The following is a 12,971-nucleotide window of genomic DNA, read 5'->3' as shown; positions in this document are numbered from 1 at the left end:
ATATTCTATCTGGAAAATATAGAAGCATAAAAACAGTGATCACAAGACATAACATTTGTTTTGTAGGTATCTTATAAAGCATTACCAAATCTCCTTTTTTTACAAAAGTGAAATAACATTAATTTTCTAAATACAGGCATTCTAAAACAATGAAAGTTTCTATACTGGTTTCTGTCTCCTGCTCAGACAGAGAAATTGCGCCAGGGATGATGGCCATTAATTCAGTCCTCACTGATAAGTACTTTTAAGACTAAATATTCTTGAAATTGCACTTATTTAAATTACACTCAAGCTCCCTGTAAATCTAAAAAAAGATTATAAGGAGAGGAAATAATTTCAAGAGGCCTAGCAAGTTAGCAGAAAATTGCTCTATTATATCTCTTCAAATTTTTTCCATTTATTAAGTCAAAGAATTACTGGCATTTGAGAACATTTTCTAGAAATCTGTTTGATACATTATAGGCCCTAGAAACTATTACAATCATATATACTTTCAGCTTCACCACAAGCACATGCCCCAAGACACCCAATCAGAGAACTGAGGGATTTATCAACAAACCAAGGCCAAAGCAAGCTAGGAAAATGGATCTTTTGCTACATTTTCTGTAGATCTCACTGAAAACCAAAGATATATCTGAGCAACTTGTTTTTCCAGTATAACTGGAATTACAAAAATATTTTCTTCAGAACTCCCAGAACAAGCTTTCTTTCCACCGTGTTGGACCACACATTGAGTTTTACACCCTACACTAACACCGCATAAGTTTGTTTACGTCGAAACAATAAGATACTGTCTTCAGGCTGGATACAAATGTTAGTTAAGCCACTGGTGTCTTACAAGAAAACCTTGATATAATATCTAGTCTTAGTAACCATGGGAATTATACATTTCCCTTTGTTATCTTTTCCAGTGTTGTACTTTGTGATAATATTGCTGTGTATTTCAGCATGCACACTTGGGCACACAGATTAATTATGAGGCAATAAACTTTACATCAAAGTGCTGAAAAACAATTAAAAATCTCTCTTGTTTTTCAACAAATCAAAATGAATAAGAAATTGAAGAAGTGTAGAACAGAGAAGTCACCTACCGTGGTTGTCTTTATCCGTCCTCCTGGTTGTGTACAGGTCCAGCCTGATTTATTGATTAGCAAATCACAGCCTTCTCCTTCTAAACATGGAAGCATTTCACACCACTGTTTTGTTTTGATAATTCGTGCTACGAAACAGGAAAGGAAGAAGAAAAAACAAAACCAAAAACAATTGGCAGGAGAATTCATGTTTTACTTATCTCTAAACACTTTCTCATTTGAGTTGTCTATTTTCATTATCCGATAATTCAGCAATAGTTTATGATGTAGACAGCCCTAGGCAGTTTACAAAATTATTTACAACACCTGCTGTGCCAACAAATTTAATTTCAAATTTAAAAACCAAGAAAAAACCAAAAGACCACTTTATTATAAATCAAAAGAACATAAAAATAGCTCTTTTTCTAATTTTGTGTTCCTTCCAATGAAGGAAACATTGGTGGGGAGAACTAATAATTGGAGACTTACTATCCTAATTAATCATTCTGGTGCCCCACAGCTGTGATCCATTGTGTTAGACTCTCTACAAACCTGAGCAGATAGTCCTTATCCTGAGTGCTTACACTGAAAATGGGCATGAAGCATGCAGGGGAAAGAGAAAAGGTATAATAAAGAGGGGTCAGTTTAATGACAGCTATTGAGAAACTCTGTGACACTTGCAATGTATAGTGCAAAGCCTGAGAAACCATGGGGAAGGAGACAGCAAGCTGAGGGAAAAGACAGGACCAAACAGCCTATCACTACAAGGGAAAAGAAGCCTAGTTAGGAAGGTTTCTAACAGAAAGCTAGTGTGATACATGTTTAGTGTCTACTCTTAATGCTTGCGTCTCCGGCAAGCCAGTTCTGCAAAATTTCTGCAAGGTAATACACAGCATGTAGTCTTGGAACAAAAGAGCCCTGACTGCAATAAAGTAAAAGCAAAGGAGTTGTAAGGAGAATTTTTTCCTCAAGGTAGTGAGAGAAGGGGCTTTAAAAGACCTCTGTAGACCTGTAGACCTCTTTCTGTGCTATAATACTACTTATTTTGAGTTCACATTTGTAGTATCCGGGTTCCTTCTCATCAAATAGCATACAATATGACTAATTTCTGGTATTCTGTTATTCTTTTACTTTTCACTGAAGACAATATTGTAGAGTGGAGTGTTTAGCATACTTTTCATAAAATACATATACAGAAAGACACTCACTTGCATGGTGCCATATACTCATGCTAAACAGGGTAAGGCCTCCCAAACTTTAGCTCAAACTGTAAGGTTTTCATTCTGCAGAAAGTGGTCCTGTTCCTCCATGAGTCATCTCACCAGTTCTTGGCTGCACTATGGGAAAGCTTCAGCACTTCAATTTGTACATAAGTGTCCTAGGATTCAAGGCCAGAACTTGTCCCACATAGAGGGACACAGATCATGCCTTCCTTTATGTTGATGTGTGACACCAATAACATAACACACCTTCAGTAATCATAAGCCCAACAAAAAAAGAACTACAGGAGAAGTACTTCGTGAAATAAGAGTACAAGAAGCTTATGCTGTACCAAATTAATTTGGGGTCCAAGGAGACTAAAAGTAGGCATTTATCCCAGTGGCAGCTGCAGCTTTATGCACCTGAATGTGCAATTCAGCCTGACTTCTTCTGTCTGGAGCTACTTAAGAATATAATTCCCAATACCACCGGATCATGGCAAAAAATAGAAGTGAAATTTAAAGTCTTTTTATAAAACCCTTTCCAATATTTTGATGCAAAATACCTTGTGTCCTCAGCTCTGGTATAATTATTGGTAAGCTCTAGAAATATAACTAAACCCGATTTCTTTCAATGGAAGCTCAATCTGAAATTCACATTAATATTTTAATTATTAAACCTCTTTAGCACCTAAATGTTTACATAGGAATTTGCACTGTTCATTAGGCAATATATAAATCAATGGTGAAATGATTCATAACTACTTTTTTTTGAAGCAACTCTGCTAGGGTTTTTAGGACATAATACACAGAAATGTGGATTCTACTAGGGCACCAGAGGTACTGCTCTACTGGTAACTGGATCATATCAGTTCTTGAGACTAACCTCTCCTTGCAACAGAAAACAGCCTCATCCTTCCAGTGAAGGCCTGCATCCAGTAACAGGATTAACAGAAAAAGCTCAGTAAAATGCTAACACCAAATCTGACCTACTTGCATGCATGTCTTTTTAAATTCACATATCAAAATGGCTATTTCTATAAATGTTTCAACAATATGAGGAATCACTGAAAGACTGAATAGTAGGCTAAACTCAGAAGTATCCACTAGATTGCCTGTACTATCTCAGCTAGGAGGTTTTCCTGGAAACGTGACTTGAAGTAATCTTATTAAAAAAAAAAGTATCTGTGAATTACTGTTCGTGTTTGCTTGGTTGCTATTGGTATTATCACAAATCCATGGGGTCCTTGCTCTGAATATTGGCTATATCCACACAAATTCAAAACACACCAAGGGTATTTTACAAAACATAAATCCTAAAACACTTCTGTGCTGCGTACAGACCAGCTCACGCCTTTAGGCTTGAGAATCAGAACTTCTTTTGTAGGGAAAAGCTAGCTAGCTCACCTGATTTAAAGCTAATCAGCATCAAAACTGTGCCTCCTCAGCCCTCACACTCTCTTCCAATCCTGCTTCCTGCCGAGATCTCTTCCCCATTACTGGGTTTACGTCCCTTTAATTCTGCTTTTCCACCCACTCATTGCTTTGCTTCAGGAGCCTCACCAACACAGGCCCTCACTCACAGTGCCACCAGGGAGGCCTGTTCTTGTCTGCAGGCCTGCATCTATTTCTGCATTTTCACTTTTCAGTTTGCACATTATATCACGGTATGAGAGTGAAGCTCAATGTGTAATATAGGAAAGGGGCAAAATGTGCAACAATTTTTATCAGCATAATATCAAAGAATTTTCATCAGTAATTGAAACTGAGTTATAATAGTCAGAGCAAAGGAATGTAGTGTATTTCCTGAGGCAATATAGTTGCCTTTTTACTGTGTATATTCACCAGGGGTATAATTCAGCCCTCTGCAGACAAGAGAGCAAAAAGCCTATCAGCTTCTTCAAATCCACTCCGAGCTCCATTGTGAAGAATTAAATGATACACAGGCTTTGTGGAGAGCTTCTGCAAAGAACTGAATTTCAGCTTTAGAATTTGTGCTGACACTACCTTGCACCTCCTAAGAAGGGCTGTGCCTCTTCACTCAAACTGTAGTTAATGGGCACTGACATTGCTCAGCACATGGTAGAATTGCTTTCCCAGGTAGTGCCATTTGACCTGGAGAACAAATGGACTCTGTCCAAGGGGTTTTCATGCAAACAGTTTTGAGGCATTGGATGCAAGCAGATGTTGTATCAACATCATGACAGACTACCCACCAATGTGATCTTAACTGTTTTGTAAGAAAGAGAAACTTGCAATCCAGTTATTTGTAGAAAAAGTCTCCATTCATGATCAGTATGGTCTAATTTATGACTGCTCAACTGATTCGTGTTTCAGAACACCACAGATTGTTTTCTGCTAAATACTGCAACTAGATAAGCTTTGTCAACCATCCTCTCACCTGGCTTCATATTATATAAATATTATAATATTATAATATTATAATATTTATATAGTATTAATATAATATATTTAACATGGAGATATTATAATATATATTAATATTGTACATATATTTCCTATGTAAAATCAGGTTTATTTTCTAGATATTCTTTTCCCAGATTCAACCCACACTCAGGGAATTATCAATCTGCATCTCTAGTCAATCTTTTAACTAAAGAACATCAACTGTTTGTGATAGCAAAAAACTAAGATAAGTCTTGTTCATCAGCAGTAAATACAAAAGCTTAAAGCCATCTAAAATACAGTAAATTAAAACATTCAGATTGTTGCAGTTTGTTGTCTCTTTTTTTTTTTTAATGTTGGGGAATGAATTAGGGAAATAAAAGTAAAAATGTCCTTTATTTTTCCTGGATAAGAATATTGATTGAGATAGCATTTGTTTACTGACACTTATGATTTCAGAATACATAATGCTTCTATGCATAAAAGGTGGTGTGCAAACTGAATATTTATAATTTTTTCATGTATTGATAAAGTATAATCAAAACCATAATGCCTGAGCCTAAATAAAGTAAAAAAAAAAATAGCAGAGGAGATACATTGAAGTAGGGACGAGGGGGAATTTTTCTGAAGCAAAACACATTTTGAAACATACTTCTTAAATGAGAACTTAGCTCAACTGTACTTTTCCCAGAATTATGCTCTTCTTCACATTATTTTTTATTCAATAGTAATTTTTAGCATTTAATGCAACCTGTAACATACACATTGGAGAAAATATTACCTCTTTGACTTTCATATATTATTTCATTGTGGTTTTCCTTGAAAGCTGATGATCACAGCAAATTCCCAAATTTCAGAAAGGCCTTTGGCTTCACCACTTTAGAAGTACATAGACAAATACATTCATCTTGGTGTATTTTGCTTGTCCTATTAACACTGATTAGGACTACATCTTTTATAATTTTTCACCTTCAAATGATCCCAACTGGTTTCATAATCCCACTCATCTCCTAGCCTTTTTAAAATTTTATCTGATATTTTTCCTTTTTCCATTTTTTTCAACCCTAGCTTTTTTCTCTGACCATTTCCCTCCTCTGCCTGATTCAGTACATATACACTACCTACCTATCAAAGGTCCCCAAACACCTTGCAGAACTTCCTATGTTTAGCTAGTTTTATCTGTGACTGGTAAATGCTGTTCATCGTCCCCATTGTACACAGAGGTTAATCATCTTGACCAAAGCCACACAAGAATTTGTTGCACAGCTGGAAGCAAAACCTCTGAATTCTTAGTGATCACTAGACTGGAGACCTTTCTGTGTCCTGTCTTCCTTCAGAGAGAGAGTGTACTTCAATATGTATACATAAAAAAAATTAAACAACAATAAAACTATGCAAAGCAATATGCTTTCAAAAACATATATCAGTTAAATTGCAGTGGCAGGAAAAAGGCCATCTGAAAGACAAACTGAATCACACCACTCTAAGATACTGCAATCATGAACTGTCTTTAGAGCAGCAATTTGACTGTAATAGTGTAAAAGCCCCAAATGTCAATCTATTTTACAACAAGGAAACATCACAAAGCTTGGATACCTTTTACAGCAGTCATTCTGTTTCCTTAAAAAGAATTGAAGCACTGCTAATTCACAAAGAGTTAGATTGTCTCAATTATTTATAAGGCATCTAGACCAAAGACTATTTAGTTCTAGGAACAGCAATATAGCAATGTCTAGACACCTATTTTATCATTTAGCTCTTGTTGTCAAGATTGGGAGGGATGCTTTAGCTGAGGTTGAGAAATACATGGGAAAAAGTGATCTCCTGTGGGCTACAGAGACCAGGCAAATTGAGACCAGGTAACTAGATCATGACTAAAAGATTGAATGACAGGGCAGAGGCTTCTCCTACAGCTCATCCAATCATAGTTACACTGAGGGATAAATCTTATTGCAACTGCTAGGTTGAGAAAATACCATCAATGTTCACCTGTATCCCAAAAAGAATGACAATCTGGCTTTATCAGGAATTACGCAGATTGCACCTTGTACAACATGTATTTAGGAGGAGCAGGATAATGCATAGGAGACAATCTCTAAATTATATAGTCATCCATATTATCCCAAACAAAGACTCCTTAAGAGACACCACTGCCAGTTACATGAGTGGCCCCTAGGAATTCAGCTGAATTACCTGGTATAAGAAGTTGTTGAGTTAAACTGAGTGAAAGCAGGAGGCTTAGTAAACCACTGATCCAGAAACTACTTGAAAATACTTTGAAAAAGTAAGACCAAATTTAAACTACTCCATTTAGAAAGGCATTAATGTATTTGTTCAATTTTATGACATAATTAATGTTTTTCCATATCTTCATAAGACTCTGAAATAAATATATATTGACAGCTGAAAAATAATTACACAAAAAAACCCTGAAGTATAATCCAGATTCTAGGAGCACTCTCATGAAATTCAATAGCTCTTATCTTTTTTCCTTCAAATAGAAGACTTTCCTCATTGTGATACTCCAAACAATAAATAAATAAACAGTGAAAAACATTTGGGACTAAAGGCAAAAGAACATGACACCTGACTTTTTGTAGTGTAGAAACTAGAATGTATTTTTCTGGCCTCTCTATTTTCAGTTCTTGGAAATCTTTAATACTATGTGAATCACTGATATAGTGATAGGTACCTTATATTAGTCTACATCCAGATGTTCAAATATTTGTATGACAGAAGCATTATCCTAACATGGAAAGTGTCCTACAAATCAGCTGCACCATCACCTCATGTCTGTTTCCATTTTACTTTTCAAGGGCCAATATTCTTCTAATTGCTCTCATTTGAGATTGTAATATATCTCTGCATTTGTTTTCAACTCCTCAGTCTCTCACTGGCAAATAATACTCTCACTGGCAAAATTGCTTACTTGGAAAAGTAATGCAGCAAAAATAACACATATTTTCCAACTGCCTACAAAGCAGTTGAACAGAAACAGAAAAAAATAATTTATTATAGTTTAATAAATTTCACAGGGTCACAACAAACATCCTGACAGTTATAATAAATGATGAATACTGATAAAATTTACATGTTGAATTTTATTTAGAGAAAATAAATGTGCTGCTAGTCTCTTCAAAACCAGCATTTTCTAACGAAACATTAAATGTCTGTCTTTTGAATATGCAACCTGGCCTACAACACTGCCCAGGAATTCAGCATTTGTCTGAATATCCATAGATGTACATATTCAATGGTTTTCAATCTGTGAATGATCTTACTGCTTTGTTGTCTGTGGGTAGTTAGCATTTGCTATCTAATAAGAGAATGCTAATAGAACACCTAGCCCTAGAGAAAGCCTTTGTCAGGACCCAGTGTTTTCTGTTCCCGTTCCCTGCTGTTCTGCTCTGCTGTATTCAATTAGTGTACTGTAAGCAAAGCAAAAATTACTAAAAATCTGATCAGTGATATGCCAGCAAAGCTTTCAGAGATCAGGTTTTCATCACAATTCACTTTGCTGCCAGCACATTGAGAACAGCAAATTTCACTGGAGAAGGACAGCAATTTCAGACCCAAAGAAGAGAATGTGAAGATCACAGGCAGAATAGACACAAAGGGTTAAAATTGGAAGTAGTGGGAAAACAGATACTAGGAAAAAAAAAATAGGCAAGAAAGGAAGGAAAAGGAGGATAAATCCCAGCTATATGTAGTAGCTACTGAAGCTAATGGGCAAAGTCAAAAACTTGAGCAACTCGTTCAGTGGAGTCAGTATGACAATGTAGGTAAGTAAAGGCAAAAGACCAGAACATATTAGGTTTTCTTCTCCTAAGTACACCAGTTTAAGATCTCCTGATGATATGAGCAGAGAACTGCAGTGGAAGACCAGATTCACTACAGTAAAAAGTCAAATGAGAACTGACCAGATACTCACTGCCATCCCTACGTTATGCAGAGGCTGGGCAGCTGTGGAAGAGGGAGAAAGACTCTCAGAACTCTCCTAGCTCTGAAGCATGTGAACATACAAAAGTAACCACTGAATACACATTGAAGCAAGAATTTAAAGGAGGAAAACACAGTAATAATTAAACTTGCTCTGGGTTACATGGTCAGAGTTTTCACAAAACACACCCCAAAATTATAGCCAAGGACCAAGGTTCTTCTTGGGACTCCAGCTGTAAAGCATTCATGTACCCAGTCTTACTGGGTACCTTTAATGAACTCTATACATGCTTAGTAAGGAAAATATAAAAAGAAAGAAAAAAAAAGAAAAAAGAAAACAAGAAGCACTCTCCATTTGACAAGTTCTTTTGCTGGGGCAAAGCAATAAGAATCAGAACGTGAGATTTCATGTGCCTGAGGACAGAAATCCGTTAGTCTTTAATCTTTTGACAGCTGTTTCTGGGAATTTTAGTTAATGTTCTTCATGTGTATTCAAAGGACAGGCATTTAGCTGAGTGGTTCTGCTGTGGCCCTCACTGCTTTTAGTACTTTCCAAGTCTGGTGTCAGCATGTGTATTGCTGCTGTGACATGGTGGTGACATTTTATTGTACACTGAAAGAGATAATAATTCAGCTGTTCTCAAGTACAATGGGCTTCCTTTGTCAACAACCAGAGCAATGGGAAACTCTGCCCTCCTTTTGTCATGTATGTATGAACAGAACATGGAAGCAAATTGAGTTGAAATGAGCTCGAAGACTAGCACAGAAACACACTAAGATGTTGCTGTGAGAACAATTGAAAGTACTAGAAAATGGAACTCAGCAATGAAGCTGAACTTATCTCCTACCCAAAGTGCTTTCCCCCTATTCCACATGACTAGATGCTGTGTTATTGTAAAACTATATGCTTTTTGGGGTAAGCCCGTGACGTTTTGCTTTCACCAAATATTAAAAATAAGCTACAATTATACAGGGGATTTTGACACAAATCAATGGTTCAAAAATGAAGATTAAGAAAAAAATCCCAATAAAACTAGTGAAATAGGTGAAAACATAGAAAAAAGAGAACACTTTTTGTGGTATCACTTTTCAGAACAAGAATACAATTAATATAAGCACTTGTGATTTTTTGAAACTTGTGTCAGTTACCCAGGAAACTTGCCATAGGGAACTGTGATGTTGAGCATTAGATAGCTTGGAAACTGGCCTTTTCTTATGACTTCTGCTTTCACCAGCCAGTGTTTGACCAACAGAGGTAAAAAAGTGTTAAATACAGCAATGTTACTTTATATAACATGCATTGTATTGATACACTGTCCGTGGTGAAACCCTGTTACAGGTGGATGTGTTATATCCCAGCTGCACAGTCAATCACACATCTTGTCAGACAACAGTTTGATATAATGGCTGTGCAGAATGATTTTTAACTGACAGGTTAGGTCATGTGAATTTTTTTAAGGTAGCTTTTCATCTGTACAAAAATATTACTGTTCCTTACCCCAAAATTTTATTATCTTATGCAACTTTCCTAATTTTGTACTTCATTTGGGCAGCTGTTTGTCTCATTATTTAGTCAAGATTTCTATGTAGAGCTTCTCTCAGTTTTTTTTTGTAAGAATAAAAAAAATACAAACAAGTGCCTTTATTCACATTAGGTACCTATTTTTAATTTATATTTTTAATGCACATAAATTTAGGAGACAGATACCTTAAAAAGACAATGCACCTCTAAAACTCAGCTAATGCATGGACATTTTCACTTTGTGTACCTCATGGAACAAAAACATTGATTTTCAAAGATCCTCTAAATTCTAGTACATAAAAATTATTAACACTGCAGTTCAGAAGGAGCTCTATAACAGAAACAGTCACTGATTAGGAGGAATAGTCTTTCTTGACCTAAGAGACAATATTCGATGTATCAGAACACATCTGGCAAATCTATGAACAGCCACATGTCTTCTTGATATTGCTATCTTTTTCACCACCAGAAAACCTAACTTTATATTTTCAAAATTATTTCTGTTAAATCAGATTAGAAGGATTGGCCACAAGGTGAAAAGGGAAAATGCTGCCTCTCTCCTAGAGCAGGCAATGCATGTGCTCCCATGCTACAGCCACTCTGTTGGCAAGCAGGGAGCCTGTCCCTGTCAAAAGGTGCACAATGGAGGCTGGTTGGGCCAAAGGACACAGTAATAGCACAGAAAATATACTCTGACTTACTTATCTAAACCATGCATTCTTAAAATTAGTGGCTGTAAGCATTTGTGGTTCTGCAGCAATTGCACCAATTGGTAAAAACCAGACCATCAGGCACAAAGCAGTTGATCAGGTCAGTACCTTGAGAGTTAAAACTACTTTTCTGCATTGTACTTCTTTACAGGAAATATGATAGAGTCATATATTTTAGGGACAGAAACAGCAAGGTTTTTGAAGGCTGTAAAATTTAATCCAGCAAGTTCTTTAACTATTTCAACAATTTCTTGTTGACATAAAACATAACTTTTAGGAAGACATCCAGGGCTAACTTTCAGAGAATGCTCACATTTCTAAAAACTCTTAAGGCAGCTTTTACAATTCAATGGCAAAGGCAGAACTTCTCAGTCCTATAGACTTTAGTATTATTCCTATAGAACTCATTTAACTCTTATACGGGTATACTCATCTTCCTTTACTAAACTCCAAATCATTCAGTAGTCTTCTGTCAGCTATAATAAAGTCACATCTTTAACAAAATACTCTGTGTTCCTGAAGGTTAATCATCTAAATTGTATATCTCCTGCTTTTGCGCTTTTTTTTTTTTTTTTTTTTTTTTTTTTTTTTTTTTTTTTTTTTTTTTTTTTTTTGTTAACATCCAAAAGTATCTTAAGGAAAATAAAACAAGCTAAGCATCAGCACTGGACAAACAAGAGATAATAACCTACAAAATTAACTGGAATGGAAGCAAGTTGGAATACTACATCTGCAGGACTGTAATTGTTTTCTTTTAACAGTAACTGTCTGAAAAAGAGCTTTCTCAAGTGACTCTTACTTTGTAAGAGCAATGGGGAAACCTCATTAGAAATATCTACAAATTGTAACAATGCAAACAGTACAAGTTCACAGTCCTGACTCAGGCAAAACCTGCAATGGGTTTCTTGAGGGTTCTTCTGAATAAAACACTGCTTGACTGAATTTGCAGCTTGAAAATAGCCCCTTGCAGATTAAGAAATAACAATTGCTAGTTCTCTATGCTTCTCTTAAGTACAATACTGAACTATTTAAGTGCTCATTTACACTCAACATTTTAAACACACAAAAAAAATCTTCCAGAAATCCCCCAGGGAAGCTCCACTATTTTTAAAAATATTTTTACATAGCAAAATGGCCCTTTAAATTATCCCAGTATGCCTAATTATAATATTAAGCATGTATGCATGTATTTATGCATCTACAATATCAGGAATAAGAGCTGCTGTTACTACATCACTGCAGTGTTTTACTCTGGTCAGCAGGATACCCTGTTTAACCACTTTAGTTGTATTGTAATAATAGAATACTTTGTATTAAAGTGTAGAATAATGTACACACTTTCTCCTGTGGGGGAAAAAAAATAATTCTTAATTCCACAAGTGTAGAGCCTATTTACACTTTTTTTTAAATTCCTTTATGCTCAAGAATGGAAATATCTATATATTAGTATATGTTATATTTCTTCCTAATAATGTTAGTAAACATAAAATCATTCAGCTATCTTATGCCATTATAAGCATATTGTGTATTCTAAAATAATCTTCAAATTCATAATTATTGGCTAGTGAAAAGGTAGATATTTTTAGCTGTCTGTTACAAAGATTTCTCAGCTTATCAACTTAGAAATATTCACCAGATAGTCAAAATCTGGGAGAATAATTTCATGAAAACAGATACATAGTCTGAAAGTATGGAGACTTGCAATTTCTACCATGTGCACAAGCAGGTATTTCAGTTTTCTGAACATCAACCTCAGAGCATATGTGACAGAGGTACGTATAACACACACAGATATAAATTTGTTAGCAAATTCTTCAGCAGCTTTGCTGTAATGTGAATGATGGGAATTTTTATATTTTTTGGGTTTTTTTATAACAAAATTGTAGCAGATGATACAGCTTCAGTGCCCTGTTTATTACATGTATGATCTTGACGACTTGAATCTGTGCACCCCAATCAAAAACAGACTGCAAAATTCCAAAGACTTTCTTTCACTTCCAGCCCCGCTCAAGTTTTCTTTGAGGCAGTGCTCATCTGAGTCATTGCCTGTTTCTTGCTTACAAAACATTCATATTCAAAGCACCATTAGCACAATAGCAATTAACAAAGAAGCTTTTATGCCAAC

At 35.6% G+C, this 12,971-nt stretch overlaps 1 protein-coding gene across 9 annotated transcripts in view; it reads right to left on the bottom strand.

Annotated features, from left to right (window-relative positions):
• TAFA5 (TAFA chemokine like family member 5) overlaps positions 1-12,971 on the bottom strand; it is a 470,404-nt gene that overhangs the window by 143,017 nt on the left and 314,416 nt on the right. For all 9 annotated transcript variants that reach the window (XR_005258978.1, XR_005258979.1, XR_005258981.1 and 6 more), the window contains one exon: positions 1,092-1,219. Coding sequence is in view for 5 of the 9 variants with exons in the window: in XM_038154225.1 (XP_038010153.1) it covers positions 1,092-1,219 (128 nt within the window). In the remaining 4 variants the exon portion in view is untranslated. The remainder of the gene's footprint in view (positions 1-1,091; positions 1,220-12,971) is intronic.

Source organism: Motacilla alba, chromosome 1A (assembly GCF_015832195.1).
Source record: "Motacilla alba alba isolate MOTALB_02 chromosome 1A, Motacilla_alba_V1.0_pri, whole genome shotgun sequence".
Classification (NCBI taxonomy): Eukaryota; Metazoa; Chordata; class Aves; order Passeriformes; family Motacillidae; genus Motacilla; species Motacilla alba.
This window is presented reverse-complemented; position numbering and strand designations above follow the sequence as displayed.